At 59.6% G+C, this 13,349-nt stretch overlaps 4 protein-coding genes across 4 annotated transcripts; 1 reads left to right on the plus strand and 3 right to left on the minus strand.

Annotated features, from left to right (window-relative positions):
* Positions 1-590: 590 nt before the first annotated feature.
* BESB_015630 (uncharacterized protein) lies at positions 591-3,202 on the minus strand (the record flags this gene model as incomplete). Its single annotated transcript, XM_029360278.1, has 2 exons — positions 591-2,234; positions 2,450-3,202. The coding sequence occupies 2 exons, from the start codon at positions 3,200-3,202 to the stop codon at positions 591-593; spliced, it is 2,397 nt and encodes a 798-aa protein (XP_029214771.1).
* Positions 3,203-3,275: 73 nt separating this feature from the next.
* Positions 3,276-5,266, minus strand: BESB_015640 (uncharacterized protein; the record flags this gene model as incomplete). Its single annotated transcript, XM_029360279.1, has 3 exons — positions 3,276-4,343; positions 4,675-4,828; positions 4,974-5,266. The coding sequence occupies 3 exons, from the start codon at positions 5,264-5,266 to the stop codon at positions 3,276-3,278; spliced, it is 1,515 nt and encodes a 504-aa protein (XP_029214772.1).
* A 75-nt stretch (positions 5,267-5,341) lies between these two features.
* BESB_015650 (RPAP1 family protein) lies at positions 5,342-7,146 on the minus strand (the record flags this gene model as incomplete). Its single annotated transcript, XM_029360280.1, has 3 exons — positions 5,342-6,333; positions 6,428-6,574; positions 6,708-7,146. 3 exons carry the CDS (start codon positions 7,144-7,146, stop codon positions 5,342-5,344), a joined length of 1,578 nt encoding a protein of 525 aa, XP_029214773.1.
* A 2,252-nt stretch (positions 7,147-9,398) lies between these two features.
* Positions 9,399-10,995, plus strand: BESB_015660 (rhoptry protein ROP18; the record flags this gene model as incomplete). Its single annotated transcript, XM_029360281.1, has 2 exons — positions 9,399-9,490; positions 9,864-10,995. The coding sequence occupies 2 exons, from the start codon at positions 9,399-9,401 to the stop codon at positions 10,993-10,995; spliced, it is 1,224 nt and encodes a 407-aa protein (XP_029214774.1).
* Between the last annotated feature and the right edge of the window lie 2,354 nt (positions 10,996-13,349).

A 13,349-nucleotide genomic window follows, 5' to 3' on the forward strand; every position in this document is an offset into this window, starting at 1 on the left:
TTCCTGCATTGTCGTCGCTCCCGGAGCATAGCGGAATGCAACACACGGCTGGTGCCGTGCCCACTCATTAGCGGGAGTGTGGAAAGAATGTATGTTCAAAGTGAAATGAATACAAGGCAGAGGGGTCGGAAGTACGATGCGTAGTTTACCTAAGGCGCGCCGTTGGAAGGCCACAAACTGTGATGCATAGTGCAGAAGCATCTCTTACGCGGTGCTGGTCGCTCAAAAATTACGCCTTGCAAACTGTCGTGTGTGCATTGACTAAGAGTTCCGGCTCGCATGGCGTAGCTTCATACCAAGAGCTCGGCGAGCCGGATTCTACAATCATCTACGCTTGCAGAGTTGGGAAGCAACCACACGACATGCATATGCGAACCCAAGGGAACAAGAAACTCGCTTATGGATTCTCTTCGGCCCCGCCCCCTTGTTTCGGCTCCTTTCTGGCGCCAACGCTCCGCCTCTTGGCGTTGTGCATCGGCTCCATCCACTGGTCCCCTGTCCTCTGTGTCTGCTTCTCACTCTCGATCGCGACGGAATCCTTCCCGCGTCGCGTACCCCCTTCCCGCCCGGTATCTCTTTCGTCGAGCCGTTTACGTTTTACGGATTCTTTCACCGTTTCTCCCGGCAGGTGGCTCTATCCGTTCTCCAGTCGGCGCCCCGCTTTCTGCCGCTTGCTCAGCCATGACGAAAAGCAGCTCTCGCAAGGAGCGAGACATTGCTGCCCACCCGCCGGCGTCTCGGTTTTGCTTCCTGCGCACTGCACCCCCTCCTGCAGTCTTCGCGTCTTCTCGACTGCGTCCTCCAGGATGCCCGCTTTCTAGCGCCGCTGCCTTGCTCGGCTGCTGAGCGGTCGTGTCCGCGGAAGCCGAGACGCGCCCGTTGCTTTCCTCTTGCTTCATCTGAATGCGCAGTCGCAACGACGGCGAGAGAGAAAGAATTCTCCTCACTCCCTCGCGGTCGCCTGCGGCCACGAGGAGCGCCAACGCCAGCACAGGCAGGTCGGCTCTGACGAAGACGTGGAGAAAGAAAGCCGTCAGACTTTCCGTCGCCGCCCTGAGACTGTACTCGCCCTCGCTCCCCGACACGAAGTTCGGCTGCACCCGCCTCCCAAGTCTCTGTGGCAGCCCCGCCGGAGGCGACGGCGCCCCCGCCCTCGCGTTCGTCCGCGGACTAAAGGAGCTAGCGAGGCGACCCCTGTAGACCTGCTTGTGTGTGAACCACCCATCGGGAAGAGGCAGAGGCACAGAGGAAGAAGGTGGAGACACTTGCGCATGCAGACCGGCATGAGGACGCTGAGTGCAGGCCCTAAACTCACGAAACGTCGGGGGCGGAAACGGCGAGGCCGGAGCAGGCGAAGGAGTGAGCCCCCTCACGCTAGGCAGGTGAACCCACGCCCCAGAGACGGCTGCGTAACTGCCCCGCTTCCACTCGCATGCGGAAGGCGACGCAGCAAGAACTCGGGCGTCAGCCTCTTCTGACTGCAGATCCGTTCCCTCTCGACAAGCAGTCGGAGCCGGGGCCGCCTCTGCCGAATCTGAAATAGCAAGCGACGCGTCGACCCCGAAATGAGACGAGGCGCGAGAAGACGTACGCGCAAGAAGAGAGCCTTGGTGTAGGCGACCCATCTCCGTCGTACGACAGAGGGACGGCAACGAACGAGAGCCCAGAAGGCAAGCTCGCCACTGCGCGGCAGACCAGATCGAGCGAGACGCGAAGCCCCGAGCGCTGAGACCGAGCTGGCTTACAAGCGACAAGACAACGCGCTCAAACGGCACTGCTGGGTCGTCCTGCAGAAATAGGCACTGCGAGTGCGAACAACAGGGCGACACCACCGGGGCGGACTCCGGAGACGGAAGCAATCCGCACGGCCCGTCAAGCGAAAAGACGCGACAGATATGAGGGCGGAGGCGAAAGAGCCAAGCAGGCAGATCGAGCGCGAGGACACTTGTCAACTGAAAAACGCGGAGCCACTGCAGATGAACCAGCGAACTCAAAAGACAGTCCTCAACGATTGCCACAACATCTCGGTAAAGCTGAAAGATGGCCCTCTCTTCGTCTGCTTTTGCGTCGGCTTGTCTCTCCGCGCGTTCCTCCGCACGCTGGCCGTGCTTCGCTTTCTGGGCTCTTCGGGAGCCCTCCTCCTCTTCCACTTGAGAGTGGAGCTGCTCGCCTTCTCGCGCAGGTTTCTCTTCTGCGCGACTCCTCGCTGCGTGCGACCTGCTTCGTCTTCGCTCCTGAAACAGCGCCGGCGGAGCCCACAGTGCGGGGCCCCTCCTGCTCCCGACCACGGCACGACGATATCCTCTTCGCAGTTTCCTTCCCGTAGCGCATGCACAGACGCCTGCCGAGCCTTCGCACTTTCAGTCGGATCCCCGGTCGCCTCGCACGCGCTGTTTTCCGCCCTCTTCCGCGCCGGATAGGCAACCAGGAGCGCGAGCACGAAGCGCACGAGCTTCCGCGCGAGGCCTGCGACGCCGAGCCGCAGCGCCGCTCGAAGAAGAGGCAACGCGCGTTTCTGCCGAACGACTAAACATCCTTCAGTGTTTTGCAGCACCAGCAGATAGATGGAAGCGGTGTGAAGCAGCTGGCGCTTCATCGCGTCCTCGAAGTAAGTTGCTGGCGGCGAGCCCAGGAGAGGGAAGAGAACGAGAGGCGCGAGCGTTGGCTCGGTCTTCCGCACACACGACGCGACAGTCTTGGCGAGCGTCGAGGGACTATGCCGCGAAAGAAGATGGAGAAAAAGATACAAAGCCGCCCCGCCCGGCAGCGCGGTCAGCGCTTCCTGGGCTACAGCAAACCGCTGCTGCAGCGACAGCTCGGCAGAAGGCGAGGACGCAGCGGGATGGGGAGACAATGCTCCATGTGACCCAGCGCGAGCCACGGAGCGAGAGGATGCAGACGAAGGAAGCGGGACATCTGAGCCAGATGAAGGCGAGAGAGAGGGACCGGAAGACAACTGAGAGGGGACCGGCACGCGGTACGGATGCGCTCGTGGAGCCACGAGAGAAAAGGCTTCAGAGACGTCTTCAGCTCGCAAAAGGCGATCGAGACTGAAGAGCGCACACGCACGTCTCTCCGCCTCTGCAATGCCGTAAGCCTGCTTCGCGCCGCCATGACTATCCTCGTATCTTGCGGACGCCTTGCCGAATTCATCCCTGTCTCGGTCCTTTTTCCGTGCGTCGCGCGATCTGCGCGGCCCCATCGCTTCCTCGCTTCCTGGTTGGGCTAGTTCTCGTCCATCGCTCGCCGCGAGTTTCCTCTGCGACGCCATTTCTTTACCAGCCTCTCTGGCCCTCTCTGCATCCTCCCAGTCTCCTCTGTTCGTCCGCTGCAACACGCGCGAGGTTTGCTGCGGCGCTGCCCCCCCTGGTGGCGCCTTCGCCGCGCTTCCTCGTTCTCCGTAGACACCTGCGCCTGCGGCAAACTGAGCACATAGGCCTTCGCCGGTGGGGAGGGGCGCGCGGGAGTCTTTGTTGCCTGGTTTCTTTCCCGGAATCATTACGATTCGCGCCTTTCTGCTCCGCAGAGCAAGGCCCCGAGCACGCAGACGGGGAGAACCGAGATGACTGCAAACCGATTTCTCTCCTCTGCAACCCCTCCTCTCGGTGGCGCATGAGTGCTGCGCCAGCCGCCGCCGCCCAGCCCTCTGTCGGATCGCCGACGTTCTCGCTCTCCATGGAGCCTCTCTTCTGGTGCGGAAGCGTGGACGAAGCAGAGACCCCTGAGACTCCGCTGCGACACTCCCCGTTCGCGTCTCGCTGCGGACTGGCGCCTGCGACCCCGGCCTGGGCGAGCCCATTCGCGGGCGGCGTCTGGGCACTCCGGCTGGCTTTGAACGGCGCGAGGGCGCGCAACTCGCGTTTGAAGCCGGACAGAAAGCGCTCAAAAAGTTCGTAGAGCGCGAGCTCGACGAGGTGCGTGAAGAACGGTGACGCGCGGATCTGAAAGAGAAGCTCGGCTGCCGTCTCGTGAGCCCGCAAACCCACCCCGCACGCCAGCGCGCCGACTGGTGACGGCGAAGGGAAAGGAGACTGGTGCCCGCTTGCCGGGCGCGGAGACAGGCGTCCAACCGAAGGCCCAGGCCCCGCCGCCCGACGCGCCGGAAACGCGACGCCGGAGAGAGGCGGGTGTGCGTGGACGAAGGAGCGATCGGCGGCCGAAACAGCTAGAAGACGCGTAAGCAGAGGGTGCAGAGAAGGCTGCAGTTGCAACCGGAGGTTGATGCAGGGCGCGCGGAGACGCTGACGGCCTCTGCGCTCTGCACACTCCGCGGCGGTAGGCGGCGGCAGGGACGCGCGCCTCACGGCGACGCGCGAGGGTGAGCACGCGACAACGACGCCGAGCTGGAGACAACATACAGCAGCACGAGTCCAACATAAAGATGCAGCGACGTTCGTGGGTGCTCCAGCTCTCCATGGATTCGCGCATGATGCAGACGCGAAGTCTATGTGTGCATGGTGCTTTGCGCAGACAAGCCTGCGTGCGACCCATACGTGTGCCGGTCGAGCAGCGTCTCGCATTCTGTACTCGACATCTTCTCACGCACATGCACTGAGACACTCCAGCCCTCGACCGAGGCTCGGCAGAGCCCAGCCGAGCTCCCGACAGTTACAGAGACGGTGCGAAGAGAGGGCGTCGCGGAGAAGGGCCGCGAGCCGAGCCCGTGCGTCTTACCGGGGCAAGGACGCCTGCAATCAAAAGAGGCTCCGGTTTCTGCTCAATAGGGAGGAGAAGGGCGTAGCAGCACTCGACATCCAGGAAGCCGCCTGCGGCCGACTCGCGCTCTGAGCCAGCTGCAACAGCTCGCCCAGTGTATATCCCGCCAGCGCTGCTTCATCGCCATGGTGGTGAAGACCTCGGTGATACTCGAGAGGGTCTTCGCGCGTCAAATCCGGTAGAGAATTCGCCAACAGAGCGGAGCACAGGGACTCTTCGCCAGCCTGTCGCAAGAGACACAGCTTACTCCACAGCACCTGAGACGGGAAGACCTCGCTCCGCAGCTTCCCGTCGAAGTCGAACCGGAGACGTTCAATTCTGATGCGTGTCTTCGTTCCTCGCCCTGCTTTCGCAGGTACCCCGGTGAACACCCCCCCTGCACACGCTGGTGCTCCCACTCTCCGTCTTCCTCCTCAAGAGGTCCACCCCTCGCATCTTCCAGGCCAAGCGGATTTGCCCACTGCAGTTTCGCAGCTTCCTGGAGATCAAATCGTACAGAACTTGTAGCCCCAGCCGACTGCGCCGCGTCCTTGCCTGACTGACCCTGCATGCACGGCCGGACAACCCCCCCATTCAGTCCTTGCCCGTCACCTTGGAAAGCGGGCCCAAAGGTCGTTTCTCTTCCCTAAGCCGGCGTCCGGGCCGCCGCAGCTGCCAGCGCCCGACGCGGCTCGAGGCTCCACTCGAGAACGCACTGCCTGCCTCCCGGCAGAGCAAAAACAGATGACTGTGTAGACGATGCACACGAGGACGAGGGCGGCACCGGAGAAGCGGCGGGAGCTGAGCCGCCCGCTTGAAGGCGCGTCTGACTTTCCTCAGTTCTGTTCTCGCGCGGGAACGCGGACAGGCGCGCAGCGTCCTCATTCTGGAGCTGCTGCCTTTCGCCCCGTGCGGCCCGTCCAGCTGCTGCGCCCCTCGTCGCCTCAGCATTTCCATTCTGTTCTTGATGTTCGCCGCTGCATTTCGCACGAGCCCGCCGGAGCGCTCGTCTCTGCAGGGCCGCAAATCGTTCTGCCCCAAAGCGCTGGAGGATCTCCTCCCGAGCCTCCCGAATCTCGTGGGGCTGCATGCGGCTCAAAATATGAAGATTTTCGTTTTCAATCTCCGCAGCCAATGCCTTGCCCACCGCCCCAGGTCCTGAAACGCTCGTGCTGCCACGGTCGCTGAAGCTGCTTGCTGCCGTCGCACCGGTAGGCCCCGTTTTCGGTCGCAAGCCTCCTGGTGTGCCGGCGTTGTCGTCGGCCCCCCGACGACTGTGACATGGCAGGAGCGACCGATGGACTGCCTTCGGAAAACCGAAGGGAGCCTCTATAGCTGCGTTCGAAGGCAGAAAGGACAAAGGCCCGCTGCTGCCTGGCGGATATGAGTCTGACGGTGGCGCAACGGAGGCCGCCTGAGGCGGACACGGAGCGGGCGTCGCGTGCGCATCTGCAGAGGAAGTATTCTTTTCGATGACACTTCCGAGCACAAACCCCGAGAGTGCGCTGTCTTCCTCCGCTTCCCTGATAGACAGCTGAGCTATTTCAGCATCTTGCAATCCACCGGCGAGCACCCCCACCCCGCCTCCGCTGCAGGCGTCTGGCGGGCGTCTTACGGCTCTGCGTGTCGCACAGGGCCCTGCGAATGCACACACATTGTCAGCCGCTCCGACTTGTGAGACACTAGCAAAGAGCCGCGAAGGACAGGGCCAAAACGCACACAAAAAGCCCACCTAAAACCTCAGAGAGCTCCGAAGAAGCTGGGAAAACAAGCATCGCGTGAAACTGACCGGCCTTTGCCTGAGCCACAGAAAGGCGCATGACCTCTACTTCAAGGGAGAAGGCAGACGCAGAAGGCACGCCGAGTTCGCGTCCCTTGGCTACAATCCAGGGGTTGCATGAACGCACAACCCGAGTGCGTAAAGACTGTGAAACACGCTGGAGGCTTTCCATGCTGCGTGCTGCTCAGTGCCGACGCTCCCGAAAAACAGAACATGTGCCCCGCCTACTTACCCGTGGCATCTTCACTGGCTGCAAAAGGATTGAGAGTGAGTCGAGTGCTTCTCTCAGGGGCGAAGAGCGAACAAGTCGGAGCTCCACCTAGCGCGCCCCTGTCGACAGAAAACGGGGAACAATCTCCGCGGCGCCTAGAGGGCTCGTTAAGTCCATCGGAGCAGGGATCTCGAAGCGCACCGTGTGGGGAGGCGCACAGCCCAGACTCGTGACCTTCAGACGGGGGAAAGAAGGAGATTGAGCCTAGCGGCGTCGTAGACGCACTAAGTTTGAAGACGCTTGCCGGCCGACGACCAGGGCCTTCAGCACCAGGAGAGTCAGGAGACTCAGGGGGCGACGAAGACGACGCGCTAACTGTGCGCTGTTTCCGGCATTTGGATGTGCCTCCCGAGGAGTCCCCACAGGCAGGCGCGCCCGCCTCTGCAGCCGTGCTCTCCATCTTGGTGGTGTGAGACGCGCCGACAGGGCCACGACGCGACACCAGAAATGACGGGGAAAAGAGCCTACTTTGCTTGCGGAGTCATGCGCGCCGACGCCGCACATTTGCCATTGACGCTACCGTAAACGATAGAGCTACGAGAGAGGAGACGAACCCAAGGGGTCCACGCCTCCGCAACGGGCAAGCAGCGAGAGCAGGGCACTCGATGAGTTGCGCACGCCACTGGCGCGGTGGAAAGGCAAGGCGCATGATAAAGAAACAAAACGGTTAAGGTACTAGCAACGGCAATGGTCGTCCCAGGAGACGAGACTGACGGAGAAAAAAAAAGGCGAGACGCCCAACGAACAAGCCGCGACCAGCGCGTACGGCGGGTGGCTTTCCTTCGACAGAAGCAGCAGGGGGGGTCGAGCTGAGCACATGCAGTATCTGGGCACGAAATTCAAAGTCATACCACAAAATGGAAGGCATCAGCAGTGCTGTGTTGCTCTGTTATTCCAGGGATGAATGCCCGAGCCTATCTCGCTGCTGTCTCCTACCCAGCGCAGAACTCCGTGGCATCGGATCCAGCCGAACATAGTCCATTTACAGAACTTCTAAAGGCCACAGCTGTGTTCTCTGTTGGCCTCCACTTTCATACAAAGCCGGTTCCACATACTTTGTCCACAAGTTTCGTTTGCCACTGACGAACATAGTCCATTTACAGAACTTCTAAAGGCCACAGCTGTGTTCTCTGTTGGCCTCCACTTTCATACAAAGCCGGTTCCACATACTTTGTCCACAAGTTTCGTTTGCCACTGACGGTCCTGGAGTCTCGGCAGCGACGGAACTTGTTCGACTTTTCTCAGTCCGACACGCGGAGGCTTCCTCATTGCAAAGACTTCGTCCCGCGGTTGCATGCACGCATTTGCGCGGCTCGCGTCCGCGTCAACCGTGCCTCTCTCTCTTCCTTCGGCCTAGCCCACGGTTTTCCTCAGCTCTGGTGTCACTCTGTGAATTCCATGATCGTAGACGGGTAGGTGCAGCAGCGGCGCCAGCCACAACGCCGTCAACAACGCAAGAAGAAAACTCCTCGCTGTTCTTTCACGCGCCACTTTCAGCCATGTGGGGGCAGGAAAGCAAGTTACACACACTAGCGCTTTACGACTTCAGCCCTTTAGGGTTTAGGGTCAGCTACCGCTCGCAAATTTTTCCGAATAATTATGCATAAACGTGAGGAATGTGTGGTCGAATCACCACGATCACGCCCCTTGCGATATAACAACTGGACTTTCAGCGCCCCCTCAGAGCGTTCGTCGCCGATATAAAAGGCGCCACTGCATCACGTGTTTGAGAGGGGGACAGCTGAGACAGGTGAGGGGTGCTACAACTCAAATACACTGCGAAACAGCGTCGGTCATGCAAGCGTGCTACAGCACATCAGAGTCTGACTATTCGATTCGGTGACCTGAAGTCGCCAGCAGACGAGTGCACGCTCCAAGTGTCATGTATGCATCTGCTCAGGCAGCGTTCGTGGTTGACTCCCTGGCACTGGGCGAGGTACCAATGACGAGTGCCACTCGCACGCACGATTCTGATGTGTTTTGCGCGGGACTCTGGAAGCGTTTTTGAAACAAGATAAAACCATCGAGTGCGTTGCATCTATCGCGCTAATCTTGCTTACGAGATACAGGCGCAAGTCCCTGTCGGAGAAGAGAGCCGCCACGATCTATCGCGTTTTCGACAAAAATAGGTACTCAAGGCAGCGAAGCCGCACACAGTCATCCGCATTCTCCATATATCTAATGGCGACCCTGAACACGGCGGAGGCTGAGGCGCCCCCCGGGGTGCGAGTGTGGGGCAGGGCACCTCTGACGCAGAGAGATGCCCTCGGGCATTGTGACGGGCTCTGTCTCAGCAGAACACTTAAGACGCAGCCGAGGTCAGCGTTTCTCTGCGAGACAGCGCGTGATTGGCTGCTGTTCGTTTTTTGTCCATGAGAAGACACAAGTGACAGACAGGGGCCGTATGCCGTACACACAGTCAACGCTTTGTGGGGAAAGCTGTCTGGCTGGCCAAGCGGCAACAAAAATGAGACGCGCAGGTGTCTTCAGCAAAACCAGCTCGCAGTTGTGGGCTCTGCTCTGAGACACAGCGACAGGCGCCAAGCAGCCCCGGCCGCAGGACGCCAACTGCCCTTTCATTTGTAAAGCTTTTCCAAGTGCTAGTTGTAGAGATACTTCTGACTGGATGACCGCTTGCGTCCGACTTTGAAAATGGTGTTTGACCCAAAACGCGCCAGAAAGGCGTCATGCCGTGTGTGGCTAGCTCTAGCTGCACTGGGCACTGTCTTGGGGTGCACAAGGGGGTGAGCGTGCATTTAAGCTCGCAGTTCGGTCACCTGCTCGCTTCAGCGGTGACCTCAAGAAGAAGCCACGTGACCGCGGGATCGGTTGCACCAGGGGAGGACGATCCCCACGTCGGGAGCTCCTTCACTGAGTCCTCTCCTTTAGAAGACACCCCGGCCAGTAGTGAGCGAACCCATCCCCGTTTGCTCTTTGAGAGGACTCGCAGGCAACTGGATCTAGGCACTGGAAATGCCAGAGACACGCATGTGGCGGTGGACGCCCCGCCTCGTGCACTAGCTTCTTATGGCCACAGTCTGCTTCAGCACTCGCGGGGGCCGCAAGAACTGTTGGGCGCCATGTGTCTGGAGCGTCCGGGCGGCTCGCCCACTTCAGGGGATCGCGATTAGAGGAACCAGGTTCTTCGTCGGATGCGAGTTTTGCAGACCTGGGTCAACCAGAGGGAGCTGACCTCGCGCTGGTTCATGGCATAGAGCCAGGGGACTCCATTGTCAAGCACCTTTTGACACTGGTATCGAAGCAAATCCACCCAGTCGATCGCCAGGCGGGGGCATTCAGGACACTGGACAAAGGGCTCTCCGCTACGTTCTGGCCACAGGACGTGACCGTGGAAGTGGTCTCGGTGCGGACGGGAGCGCCACGGCGGCTCCGAAGGGGGCCCGTCTTCGGCAGGGGCGACTTCGGGATGGTGTTCACGGCTTCCGACGTGGACACCGGAGCAGAGTTCGCCGCAAAAGTTCCTATTGCTCTCCGCGAGCCTTTCAAGATGTCACAAGAGGATGTGATGGCAGAGGGTCGTTTAACTGATGCGTTCGCCACGGTCAAAGACCCAAGGGAAGCTCAAGCCGTTCTTCGATTCTTGGTCCCCACCGACATGGTGCAGTTTCCAAACAAGGAGACCTTCGCTGTCGCTATCCCTGGCTCGCGAACGTTGATCGGAAATGTTTTCTTCTTGATGCCGAAGGCCTATACAGACCTTCAAGATGTTATCAACGCAATGTGTGATCCTGCCGTACGGGACAGCGACATCGTGTACCATGCCCGCCTACAGCTATCCTATGATCTAATACGGCTGGTGGCCAATCTCCAACGCCAAGGAGTCGTGCATGGTGACTTCAGAGAGGCTAATCTTCTGGTGATGAAAGACGGGCGTCTGTTTCTGGCTGATTTTGGCTCAATGCGCAAGGAAGGGCAAAAAACCCATCGCGGAGACTCGCTAACCGCACACATCAAAGATGAGGTTATGGAACTCGGATCGGTGTTAACGAATCTATGGGGCATAGAGTTGGGCTACTTCCTAGCACTCGAGCACAGTCCAAACAAACCGATGGAAACATGCGGCCCGCCGCCTCCCCAGTACATGGTACGCCTGATAAAAGAATTTCACAGTAGTTGGCCCGCCAAGCCGCTGCTTCCAGTGGAAGCGCTGGAGACTCCTGGAGCGAAGCAACTCGTAGAAGAGATAAACAGCTTCCTGCCACTCTATAAAGAGGAGACGAGAACGTGACTCGGAGTCGACAGAGGACTACATCTCAGGTGATGCTCGGCGAGATCCGGGTCAATCCGGGTACACGCAGGACGACGTCCCATCGGTATCTCGTGGCGCAGTGCGACGTGGCAAAGCCGGAGCATCAACGTCTTTTGCAGGTCCCTGTTGACATAGGCGATGCTGGTATAATTCATTTTCGAGAGTGCGACAGGAAAGATGTGAGTGGCGTCACATTTCTGATGCTCAGCAAAAGGGTTTCAGCAGTTCCGGCGTGCTGCAGCACACCCGGATGTAACTTTTCGATTCTTGCGCTCGCGCAAGAGTCCACGCTCGAAATGTCTTTTACTCATCAGGGCACACAGTGTCCACAGCCGTCTCCCTGGCACTCGGCGACATGACTCGGAAACGTGCCTTTAGCATGCAGAATCGTAATGTATCTTCTGCTGGATCGCCGCGTGGTTATCCAAAACCACTCAAATCCAGTGCGTCGAATGTAAACGATCGTACGCCAATCGTTCTCATGAAACACGCGCGCGCAGTCGCAACCCGTTCCGAGAGGCGCTGCAACTTATCTCATCGACGACACAAACGGGTTCTCAAAGGGGGCGACGAGCTCGCACACCGTCCTGCGTATTCTCCGTATATCCAGTAGCGTCCCGGAACATGGTGGAGGCTGAGTCGAGGGAGCTTGAGCGACCATGCTGCTCTACGGTATGCAGAAACGCCTGACGTGATGGGTGAGCACATTGGATTTCAGAATTTGTCGTCGGCTGACGGTGTAGACGCGCAGGCTCAGCCGAGCGCACCTGCCACACTGAGATGTCTCGTGCCTTGCCGCGCCAAAGCAGGTTCTCTGTAGCTCATACTGGTTAGGCAGGAGCTCGGGAGCAGAGGAATACGCAAGCTTCTCTGTCTGTAGGACTCGCGTACGGGGCTGCACAGATGCATAGCCACAATTGAATGAGCAGCTATGTTAGTCCCACACATCATAAAATATCGAGCAACAGTGCCGTGTTCCTGCATTGTCGTCGCTCCCGGAGCATAGCGGGAATGCAACACACGGCTGGTGCCGTGCCCACTCATTAGCGGGAGGTGTGGAAAGAATGTATGTTCAAAGTGAAATGAATACAAGGCAGAGGGGTCGGAAGTACGATGCGTAGTTTACCTAAGGCGCGCCGTTGGGAAGGCCACAAACTGTGATGCATAGTGCAGAAGCATCTCTTACGCGGTGCTGGTCGCTCAAAAATTACGCCTTGCAAACTGTCGTGTGTGCATTGACTAAGAGTTCCGGCTCGCATGGCGTAGCTTCATACCAAGAGCTCGGCGAGCCGGATTCTACAATCATCTACGCTTGCAGAGTTGGGAAGCAACCACACGACATGCATATGCGAACCCAAGGGAACAAGAAACTCGCTTATGGATTCTCTTCGGCCCGCCCCTTGTTTCGGCTCCTTTCTGGCGCCAACGCTCCGCCTCTTGGCGTTGTGCATCGGCTCCATCCGACTGGTCCCCTGTCCTCTGTGTCTGCTTCTCACTCTCGATCGCGACGGAATCCTTCCCGCGTCGCGTACCCCCTTCCCGCCCGGTATCTCTTTCGTCGAGCCGTTTACGTTTTACGGATTCTTTCACCGTTTCTCCCGGCAGGTGGCTCTATCCGTTCTCCAGTCGGCGCCCGCTTTCTGCCGCTTGCTCAGCCATGACGAAAAGCAGCTCTCGCAAGGAGCGAGACATTGCTGCCCACCCGCCGGCGTCTCGGTTTTGCTTCCTGCGCACTGCACCCCCTCCTGCAGTCTTCGCGTCTTCTCGACTGCGTCCTCCAGGATGCCCGCTTTCTAGCGCCGCTGCCTTGCTCGGCTGCTGAGCGGTCGTGTCCGCGGAAGCCGAGACGCGCCGTTGCTTTCCTCTTGCTTCATCTGAATGCGCAGTCGCAACGACGGCGAGAGAGAAAGAATTCTCCTCACTCCCTCGCGGTCGCCTGCGGCCACGAGGAGCGCCAACGCCAGCACAGGCAGGTCGGCTCTGACGAAGACGTGGAGAAAGAAAGCCGTCAGACTTTCCGTCGCCGCCCTGAGACTGTACTCGCCCTCGCTCCCCGACACGAAGTTCGGCTGCACCCGCCTCCCAAGTCTCTGTGGCAGCCCCGCCGGAGGCGACGGCGCCCCCGCCCTCGCGTTCGTCCGCGGACTAAAGGAGCTAGCGAGGCGACCCCTGTAGACCTGCTTGTGTGTGAACCACCCATCGGGAAGAGGCAGAGGCACAGAGGAAGAAGGTGGAGACACTTGCGCATGCAGACCGGCATGGGACGCTGAGTGCAGGCCCTAAACTCACGAAACGTCGGGGGCGGAAACGGCGAGGCCGGAGCAGGCGAAGGA

Source organism: Besnoitia besnoiti (assembly GCF_002563875.1).
Source record: "Besnoitia besnoiti strain Bb-Ger1 chromosome Unknown contig00107, whole genome shotgun sequence".
Classification (NCBI taxonomy): Eukaryota; Apicomplexa; class Conoidasida; order Eucoccidiorida; family Sarcocystidae; genus Besnoitia; species Besnoitia besnoiti.